The 11,742-nt window shown below is 40.3% G+C and overlaps 1 protein-coding gene across 2 annotated transcripts in view; it reads right to left on the minus strand.

Moving 5' to 3' along the window:
- GRHL1 (grainyhead like transcription factor 1) overlaps positions 1 to 11,236 on the minus strand; it is a 57,324-nt gene extending 46,088 nt beyond the window's left edge. For both annotated transcript variants that reach the window (XM_082251373.1, XM_082251374.1), the window contains exon 1: positions 11,105 to 11,236. In XM_082251373.1, the coding sequence (XP_082107499.1) occupies positions 11,105 to 11,124 (20 nt within the window). In that variant the 5' untranslated portion in view covers positions 11,125 to 11,236. The remainder of the gene's footprint in view (positions 1 to 11,104) is intronic.
- Between the last annotated feature and the right edge of the window lie 506 nt (positions 11,237 to 11,742).

An 11,742-nucleotide genomic window follows, 5' to 3' on the forward strand; every position in this document is an offset into this window, starting at 1 on the left:
TGATAAAAATCAGAGCCAGAACCCTTAAACTGGCACAAGATGGTACCTTTAAATGTTTCAAGCTTTAAACAGTGAAATCCCTAGAATATATACTGGAATACTTCAACTTTCCCAGCATATAATGTGGAGGATTCCTACAATGGCAATCCAATCCAATAGCCATTGTCTCCTGTCTAAACAAGCTAATGGTATAACTTACATGTTGGAGAAAGTGATCCCACGATAAAAATAAAAAAGGTTTGTTCTGGTTTTCAGGGAACGACCCCAGGCTTTTCTGACGTAATGCAATTTTGCTCCTGAAATCTTAGTTTTTAGTAGCACAATAGAAGGGAATTTTATACACACCGCTGAATTTACATCAGCATTATACAAGAAAATAAACCGTGCATATTACCCATATAATCCTTCGTGAAGTGAAACTGCCAAGTTTCACATGGAAACTGCTTTCTCCAACTCCTGATCTGCAATTTTTTCTAGGTACTCTGAGTAAGGGCCGGTTCACGAATGCGATGCCAGACATTGCATGTTCGCACCGCATTGCCGTGCAGATCACATGCGATGTCTGTGTAATGCAAATTCAGCCATACGACCTGTATGGTTAAAATCACATTGCATTTGGACCAAACTCACGCAGGACCTTTTTTTGTCCGCACTGGAATCGGATTCCACGGGTGTTCACACCCTTGGGATCCGATTCTGCAGATCACGCTGCATTTAGCAAACTGATCTTGGGGTGTTACTATACAAACCGCAATCAGTTCACATGAACCGGTTGGGATTTTGATGCAGTGCGAATTGGCCCTAAAGCTTAACAGTTTCATCTTCATCCCAAAATCTGCATTTGGCACAAATTTTTTTTAGAAGGTCATATAAACAGAGGCTTTTCCGTACAGGTGGGGTTTTTCATTTGTACATTATCTGGCTTTTCATTCTGGATTAGGCCTGGAAGAAAAAAAAAGGGGGGGGGGGGGGGGAGCATATCTATCTATACTGGCATCGGTCATTGAGAGGCATAGGGGGCCACCATATAGCAGTAGACAGTTTGCATAAAACAGAACTGAAGCTTAACAAGATAATAAAGTAGACAAAAAAAAAAAATCATATTTTCCTGCGATCTTTACGTTCAATCTAGAGCAGGGTTTCTCAACAGGTTGCCAGGGGCTCCTTGAGCAATGAGCAATTTCTGCCTCTCAGATAATATGCCACTAACACCAATGATCTGTTTTAGCCATCTAATGTAGCACTGCCCCGTTGAGGACTGCCAGATGTCACACTTAGGGGTCCCCCTGAGTTACCATTAACATCCTTGACATGCACAATCTCTCTCTCTTCCTTCTTGGCTCGTCCAATAATCAGTCCAGGGGTATGTAGTTGTTTTTGTGTTTATTTATAAATTAGGGATAGGAGAAGGGAATAGTGGCATACTCCGAATTAACTATGCACAATATTGAGAGGACTTCTATCTCTCGGCACAGCCAGGCTGTTGATCCTCCTTGCCACTGAGGTGGATTTAGCTTTAAGTCTCTTTCCTAAGATGACTTGATTAACTAAGGTTATCTTCAGGACACTCTCCTCAGTATCCTCTTTCTCAACTACAATCACCAGTCCACTGACCATCCTACTCTTGGGGTGGCCCCCCTCAGGTCAGGCCCCTTGACACGGGCCCCTGTACTCACGATACTGTTTATCTAGGGTCTCCAGTGTCTCCCCCTCAGTCAGCTCTCCTTGACCTCTGAGTCCAGCTCCATTCCTCTGGCTCTCAGGACAACCTCCTGAGGCCACGTGCCACTGCTACAGAGGAGCCGCCAACCTCCCTCCAGGACTCTGCAGCACATGTGCTCCTGGCTTTTATACAGTATCCCAGAATGCACAGAGGCAACCTGCCCCTGCAAATCACCAGGACTGTACCAAAGCCTATGCATCCATTTGTCAGGTTTCCTCACCGCTGTCCAACATGCCCCCCTATTGGACCAGTGTGAAACACTCTCTAGACATAATGAATCACATACTGAGCACAACAAGCAGACCTCACTAACAAAATCCTGCTCTCTAATAAGCAGAGAGCAATATAGATTTGCCTGCTGCTCCTCTGATAGGCAGACAGAGCCAAAAACTATACTCTCTTACTAGCACCTACCTAAGAGGGTGCTACAATAAGGCGGTAATTCTTCCCAATGATGACAAGTGTAAGGAGCATTCTGCCGACTGACCATCACGCTAATGAATAAGGAGTTTTGGATATAATTTTTAGCAGGAATTCCCAGAGACCGGAAAGTTATTTTAAGGGTGCCTCCATATTGAAAAGGTAGAGAAAGGCTGATGTAGAGATTTCCCCTTTAGTACATTTTTCTTGCCACTAGAGGTCCTCAGTCTGATAGCCAGCATCGTTCAACCCCCCTCCTGATTCCAGGTTGTCCTGGACAGGCCTCAGGCTGACTGCACATTAAAAGGAGAAGCAGTCCAGTGATGAGCCCACCTCTGTTACCTCTGATGGCACAAACTGATTGGCTCCTTGTATTACTTCAGGCACTTACACTTGTATTTAAGAAATACATTAGTGGTATATTGAGGATTACAGAGCTGCAGGTTGTTGCATCTTCTATATATGCCTGGTGTTCTGCTTTAAAATAACTAGGGACCCATTGACATTATGTATTCCATTAACCCACGTATATCCTTGGCTAAAAGCCAAAAGAACCAACTTCAATATCAAGGGTTGGAAAAATGTAAATCCCAATAGGTAAAAATGGTCTTATTTCATGAAATTTTGTTTTGTAACAAGCTCCTGTGAAAATAGTTTTCATGACGAGAACCTCTGTCTTTGTTTAACGTTTTATAAGATTTAATGTTAAGTACCTCCCAATAGTTTCCTGAAAGTCTCCAAAAGTGATTTTTTTTTTAACCCTTGAAATATTAAACTCTGTTTTTATATAAACACTTTCAGCAGCGGATTTCATCACTTACTGAGAATTTAACTTTATCTTTTAATCCTTGCCTTTACTCCAGCTTAAGCTGGTGCCATGACCGCCGCCCCAGGTTTCCCATTTCAGGATGGCTCCTTTCTCTTGTAGCATTCTACCGAGTCCCCCTTGGATGCAGAGACTGGAGTCGTGTCCTCCAACGCTGTGTGCTTCAATAGAAACCCACAGCCCATAGCCTATGAAGGCAATGCTTTCCCTCCTCCGGCTCCCTACCTTTCCCAAGCTAACAGGCCAACTCCAGACTGCACTGTCCACTGTTAACCCTTTCCTGTGATTACTGAACATTCAGGGAAGCAGTACAGAGAGCAGGTGCAAGCAGCATTGAACGTTGTGAATTGGGTAAGAATTTCAACAAATAGTTTACTGGGGAAGGTTTATTTTATTGTGCCCTATAGTTTAACTAAAAATCCCTGGAGGTTTTAATACCACAGTACGTTAAAGTGTCTGTCCAGCCAAAACCTCTCTTTAAAGCTTTGAATGGAGTGGGGGAGTTAGAACCCCATTGGGTGGTTATTGCTATTCATGACTGCTTTGGAGAGATTTCCGCACACTTCTTGTCCTGCTGATAATCATTCCACAAGACAGGATTTGAGGGAAAATCTCCAACGGTGACACAGATGGAACTCCAATGCTGACCATACACTATACGAAAAATCATTCAAACTCATTTTTGAAAAACAAACACTTGGCCTGAGAGCAAACGATTGTGCCATCATGTAATGACCGATAAATCGCTCAATGGTAAATTCATCTTTTGTTATTTTTCACATATACCTAGTGCAAACAGTTCGGACGAGAAACACATTTGCCGTTCCTTCGCAGAAAATTTCCAAACTTGTCCTTCGTTTTTTTGGCTCAAAAACATCACAAATTACTGATTTGTGCCCATTAACTGGCCGAAAAATGAACGAACTGTCCAAATTTCGGCCGATTTTTTTGGATAGAGTATGGCCAGCATAAGGCCTTGTACACAAGTTGAGAATATCAGCAAATGATCGTCAGTTTTAATGCATGTTAAGTCTTATAGGTTACTCAATTTACGAAAATTCTTGTACAACAAAATACAACTTCGAAAGTGATGTAACGTGTTGAATTGCATTGTAATGAAGTCTTTTCTTTCCGAGCATGCGTAGTCTTGCTCTGATTTTTTTTTTTTTTTCGATGATAACTGTACTAATTAAACTAAACACCGAATGTTGTGTTGGCTTACAATAAAACAATTTCTAGCCTGCACCTTCAGTTTTTGTCATCTGAACAGTCAGAATCAGCTGTCGAAACACTACACAAATAGTCCGCCGATTGTTCGTCGCACACACATTTTTTGTACGCACAGGCCTTAAAGTTGACAGAGGTTGTAGCCTTTACGTACTCTACTTATAAAAAAAAAAAAAAAAGGAGCAGAAAGAGAAGAGGAGATGGGAGACACTGGGGAGATTTTTCTACAGCTTTTGCCCAGAGACAACATGAACAGAAGGGCAAACCTCCCCAAAGTTCTAGTAAATCCCCCACCTGTGACAGTTGTCATCCATGGGTGTCCCCATTGGGAGATTTCTCCTCTTCTCCAGTCCCAGGGACAACTATAAATTATTAACTTAAAAGAATAAAGAAAATGGAGATGGTCTGGAGGTCTACTTTAAATTCAAGAAGTTCTCCAACATTTAAACAATAGACAAAATAAAAAAATAAAAGAGGGGTTTGCATAAAATAGTATTATTTGTACAATTGTAATTTAAAGTAAACCTCTAGGCAAAATCTTTTTGTTCAGTTTTGGATAGAGAGGAGAAAGATTGGACCTTCTGTCAATTTTTATTGCGGTCTGTGCCCCCCATTGGGAAGATTCACCCATCTAAAGCTGGCTGCACATTATACAATTATCCTTTATATGGTTTTGGTAAATCTTATAGGAGGTCAAACCTAAACACTTTCAATTTGTATGCAATCAGGCAGGCCCTTGCACTACATAGTTGAAGGTAAATCTAAAGCTAAAGGAAATTGAACAAGAAAATTGTATAATGTGTAGCCAGCTTAACTATGCCAGAGACCATTGTAAGGCAAACAGCGAGGGGGAAATCCTTTTAGAGTTGTCCCCAAAATAAGAGGTAAGGGGAAATCTTCCATTAGGAACACCTGTTCCAAAGACAACTGCCCTCATTTTGATGAGATTTCATCTGACGTCCTGCTACAGGAAGTGAATGGAAATTTCCCCCATGGTGTACAGATGGGGAAAAAAAAAATAACACCCTTGCCAGGAATTTAACCCTTTCCTACTCTTAAAAAAAAAAAAAAGGTTTTTCCCCGGGGGGTCCCTTCGCACTCCCCGCCTTTTTCTTCCTATCCTACCCCTCCTTCCCCTTCTCTTACTTTTTCCACCCCTCCTACGTGCTTTCCCCTTGCGCGCTCCCCACTTTTTCATCTCGATCCTTCCTATTTTACCCTCGATCCTTCCTATTTTACCCCTGCAGCCCCTACTTTTGCTTGAACTCCTTGCTAGGCATCCCCCTTAGTACATCTCATTGCCCTTCCCAACCCGCAGTTTCCCAGTGCTCTTGTCCCCCGTTGGGGTGCCAAATAGCTACCTCTGCTCATTACTTGGACATAACTGGGAGCCCTGCGTAATGCTCATGCTCCCCTTGCATCTCCCCCCCTTCTCCCTAAATGTTCATATGTTTATACCTAGAATGTCAGCTTACCTTTGTATAGCATTATGGAGGATTATCCTACCCTTGAGGTTTGCCATTTACCCTCTTATGACCCAACATGGTCTTTTCCATGCCTTAGCACTTGTTACACTGTACTCTATACGTATGCACCTCTTGCACTCTTACTTGTTCCTTTGTACTAAAACTTTTGTTGCTTTCAATAAAATTATTTTACCAAAAAAAAAGAAAAAAACTTTTAGCTATACATACACTTTGAAATGACTAAAGCCCCGTACACACGCACGGATCGTCGTCATACAAACGTCGGCGGACGAAAGATCTGCCGATTGTACGCGTGTTAGTATGGTGCCTCCGACAGCTGTCTGCACACAATCCGCGGACAAGAGTCTTTCTTGCAAACATAAAAATTTTTGTCTGCGGACACCAGAACGGACGATTGTTCGCCTGTCAGTACAGAAATCAGCCGACAGACCGCAGATTTGCAAGACTGGGCATGCTCAGAAAATAAAAAACACAGGGAAAGTTAACCATTACATGACATCACTTCTGCAGTCAGCTGAAGTCTGCGGACAAAATTCTTGTGCTGTCCTTGTGCTGTCTTTGCACTTTTCAACAGACACCGACATCCCGGGGAGAAAAGACGAACGTTTGTATGACGACGATCCGTACGTGTGTACGGGGCTTTAGTCACTCTGAACAGGACATAGTATGATACCTGTGAGCAGTGCTCATAGCCCAGGCTGAGACACAATACAGAGCACCTTTCTAAGCAGACTTCGCTGCTGCTGTAGACGTCTCTGAACAAGAGTTTGCAAGTGCTCCCGAACAACAGGTGTTTGTGCAATAGACCCTCCTATTAGAACAGTCAGTTGCAATGCATAAATGCCTTGGAGGTAATCTGCCGTCTTAAAAGGCATGCATGAAGACAGAACGATCATTTCAAGATCTGGACTCGGGCTACGGCTTGCCAGAAACTCCCTTCCCACAAACAACGCTGGGGTTATGAGATTTAAAGGACCAGCTCTACCGAATACTAAATGAGCAAATTTGTTGTGCTAATCAGCACCTGAAAAGGGTTTACATATAAAATCAATGAATGTTTTTCATAAAGCAATGTGTTATTTGGGTTAACCAGATGATATTAACCTACATTTTCTTGTTTAACAATGGCAGAAAATTATCTACATAAAACACATTATAATATATATATATATATATACACACACACACATACATACACAATATATTTTTTTTTTTTAAAGGACTGCTGTGTAAATTTAAATAAAAAAAACTGCTGGGTTAAAAAAAAAAAAAAAAGAAGGACTGTTCTAAGGAGGCGGTCAGCTCTGCTCAGACACCATCTCCCCCAATTTGTGGGTTTCCTCCGGGTGACTTGGTGTCCAATCACATTACAAGAAAACATACTCGATTTAAAGACACCCCGGATGTGCATGCATAAAAAGGTACAGAAAATAATTTTACTGTGGCCAGAATAGCAAGCCTTCTGAAACAGTCAACTTCAGAGAAAATAAAATTTGGTATTTTTTTCAATAAGTTTAATGTCTATGTTATTTTGCACCGAGGAAAGATATATAAAAAAAAAAAAAAAAGCACATGAATTTTATTAAATTTAGTCTAGATTAAAGCACACCTGTGCCATGGACGTCAGTGTGGGCATCAGACAGTGATAAACGCTTACTTTTAAAGTTGATGCGGTCATTGCTGAGCAATTAACAATGGTGGGAACAAATAAAAAGCCTCTAAATCACATTTATAAGGACTCATTTACACGGCTGTAAAAAAACAAATAAATAAATGCAGTTACAGCCATTTTTAATTTTTGGATCTGAATGTAGCTGCATTGTTTTTGATGGAGATATTCACACAGGTGCCTAAACATGCACTGCATTCAGATCCATAACCTAAAATTTGAATCGGAGGACATGCTTATACAAGTATACCAGAAAAAGAACAGGACAATTTTTAAGCATTAAAAAATAGATCTATTTACTGATCATTTACCCAAGAACTTTTATTCCTCGCCTAATTTTCATTACATTTTGCCGCCCATGTTACAGCCATTTAAATGTAGCCTAAATCTCTGACATTTTATTTATTTTGCAGAGAGCAACATACAGGGAGTTGGATTCTATCGTTAGCCATGCAAAGTAAGGCTGGCCATACATGTGCAACTTTTGATGCACAATTTTCTGTTAGATCTACCACAAAATGTGAGGTCAAAGCTAAACAACACTTTCACTTGTATCTAATTAGACAGGCCTTCGTACTACATACGTGAAGGTAAATTTCAAGAAAATTGGACAGAAAATTGTATCATGTATGGCCAGCCTTAGGCAGGCAATATATTCTACACATTTCTTCTTTAATTTACCACTAGCTAGTGCAAGGCCCTGCCTGACTGCATACAAATTAAAAATGTTTGTTTTTAGGTTCGACCTCATGTTATATGGTTTTGGCAACAAGTCTAAAGGAAAATTGTATAAATGTATGGCCAGCCTTATTCAATCAACATGAAAAGGCTACAATGTCTTGCTACATGTCCATGTGATGTTTTACAGATGAAATATGCTCCTCCATAGACCGTGTTTATACCTTTCCTCAAGCATGGTGCCTGTACGGTTTTGCCATTGTTGTCTGAAGTTTATTGCAATTAAACAATCTACCATTGAGAATCTGTAAACTTTTTACAGCCACTAAAACTGATGGACTGAGTGTTTTTTTATGCTTTGATGTAAGTTCCTTCAAATGACATCAATCCAAGGAGTGAGTCAGTAGATGAGCTGGGAGGACCGGATCCTTTATAAATGAAGTAGGTGTAGCTGTGGTCTAATCACACCTATCTGCCTGTGCTGGGTCACGACAGGTGGAATGGGGGAAATTCCCTTTTCTGCCCGCACAGAATTCGGACACTAGGAGAGCGGAGGGTGGCTTCTCGCTGAAAAGAACCCTTCAACTCCCAAGCTTGTGTTTGTATCAGTTTCTAAGGATTTGGGGGACAGAGGACTGATGGCAGACACTAATTGTTCAACTACAATTCTTTTCACCATGACCAACGCCTTGCAGGGCTCAGGTTTCATCTACCTTCAACTGTGTTTCTGCCTTTTTTTCATCAACTTAGAAGCTGACTTCACAAGGAAACTTGATTTTCCTTAAACTCTTTTTTTTTTTTATGGATTAAAAAAAAAAAAAAAAAAAAAAAAAAAAAAAACACAAGTAATTGGGAGTTCTTCATCCATTATGTGAAAGCTAATGAAAAAGCATGAGATATAAAAGAAATTGGACTTTATACATCAATAAAAATTTAAAGGTGAACAGTGATTAAAGCAGTGTCCTCTAAACCCTAATGAAGATATTCTACAAAAAAAAAAAAATTATATATATTATATATATATATATATATATATATATATATATATATATATATATATATATATATATATATATATATATATAAATAATATATTTTTTTTTTCCTCCCCATTCCTCAGTATTTTCTACACATACAGTCTTGATGAAAGAGGGGATGGGGCACATAACTTAAACCCTAATACTTTCCGGGGGTGAATAAGGTTCAGGAGGACAGGATTTTCAATATGAATCCACAATCAAGAGTATGGGGACATGACCTCAAACTAGCAGGAGGAAAGTTTAAAACGAATCTGGGAAAGTAATATTTTTCTAAAAGTAGTAGTTGATGCCTGGAATGGACTTCCAGCAGAGGTGGGTAGTCAGCCAACAGTACACAAATTCACACAAGCTTGTGACAAACATTGATCTATACTGTAACAAAAAGGCAAAATATATAAAAATAAAAAAAAATGGGGCAGCCTGGATGGACCACTTCTTTCTGATGTCACTCTTCAATGTTACATATATAAAGCACACTTTAATTAAACGATCCACATACATGAACAATTCACACAATAATGAAGCGATATATATATATATATATATATATATATATATATATATATATATATATATATATATATATATATATATATATATATATATTATATCTTTACCCATAAACACAATTAGCCTGACTTACTAAAGGAGTTGAGAATGTTCACACAAAAAATAAAAATAAATAAAGTGAACATTCACCTTCAATCAACCAGTCATGTGCAGATTAAATAAACATTGGATCATTGAAGAGAACCTTTTTACGCTTTGTGTGTGAACAATCTCAACTCCATCAGCTTCAATATCTCTATAGACACAAATCTACATCCACATCTAACAAAAAAAGACCAACTTGGCCAACTTTGTTTAGAAACAATTGTTGCAAAACAGAAACCTACAACTCTATACAAACACTTGTTGATGGAGATCAGGAGCAAGGTGTAATACAAGGTAGCAGTGTGCCAAATCAGAATAATTGTGAAAATGTGATGACCGGCACAAAAAAATAAAAAAAAAGTACAAAAACGAATAACCAGCAAGAGGTCTAGATACAATATTGTGCCACATCAACCCAAATAACTAAATCCACCAATCCTTCTTGTCTGTACAGAGAACACCACCAGCTGCCACCATGTGTCACATGAAGAGTCTTCAGGATGACATCTCCACAGATCTCACTGTGCTGGATCCACCACAATCCACCTTACATCATGGATGAAGATCCACCAGACACTTACTGCGACCCAACCTATTACACAACACTGAGCCAAGGACAATAGGAGATAGAGGCTTAGAAACAAAGTGTATTCACCTGTAGAACATTAGATCTAAAACTAGATCCATCAATAATAATAATAATAATAATAATAATAATTTTTATATTATCCAAACCACTATATTTAAAAAAGTTTTTTTTTTCTTTGTTTTTTAAAGCTGGATGGGAGATGCAGCAGGTGCACCTGCATTAAATATATATATATACACACACACAAACACACACACACCTGTGCTGGGATATCCTATATATTGTATGGATGAGTGGGAGATGCACCTGCAGAGAGGTCGCATATGTGTATCTATACATGCCTGTGCAGAGGTATCCATATTATACATACACACATATTATATATATACACACACACACACACACACATATATATATACACATACATATATATATATATATATATATATATATATATATATATACATACATACATATATACACACATATATATATATATATATATATATATATATATATATATATATATATATATATATATATACATACATACACACACACACACACACACACACGCATACATACATACACAGGCACACACCTGTGCAGGTAGATCGCCCATATACAAGTCTAGGACCCCCCTCCCTCCCCATGTCCCGATCTCTCCCCCGGTTCAGGGCTCCTATGCCGGCACTATGTGTACTGATCCCCCCATGTTGATGAGTGGGGGGCCCCCCGATGTTGATAAATGAGGGCCCCCGCTCCCCCAGCCGGCCGGCGGACAGACTTACTTGTCGTAGTCCTGTGTCATGTCGGTGAACTGGACTTTCTAGTTGGGACAGATCTGTCTCCTGGGTATGGGGAGCCCGGGCGCACAAACGGGTTTAGTCGGCTTTTCTCGCTTTTTGAGCTTGGCTGTGATTGAGAGGGAGGTTTAGGTGCTCGGGTGCCTGCGATTGGCCGGACGCTTCTCCCTCCGGGTGGGCGGGGACGCCGCGCCGCGCTGTGATTGGGCAGGCCGGACAGGTAGAAGGGTGAGACGTTGCAGGGAGGACTGTGCTTGGGGTAGAAGCTGTCAGAAAGTTGGAGAGTGATCGGGACTGTGCGGGCATGGCGAGGATGGCATGGGACTCACTAACAATGCAGGACAGCACAGCTGGGCACTCCAATCATCTACTACTGGGGGCACAGCCTCATGGCTGGGGATCAGTACTCTATCTGGCATCACATGGCACCTGGTTTGGAATGCTGGCTCTCTTGGCTTCTCTGCCACCATGCCATAGCATCAGGAGTATTTCTATAGTGAATAGCAGCATGCCTGCTGGCATCATGACTGTCACTCTTCTTATATTAACTCTGGATCACATCACAAGGAGATCCATGGAAGGCTTCTGCTCTAAGGACAAGGACTTGTGTCTTCAGCAAGACT

The sequence above is a fragment of the Pelophylax lessonae genome (assembly GCF_965119305.1).
Source record: "Pelophylax lessonae genome assembly, chromosome: 3".
Lineage (NCBI taxonomy): Eukaryota > Metazoa > Chordata > Amphibia > Anura > Ranidae > Pelophylax > Pelophylax lessonae.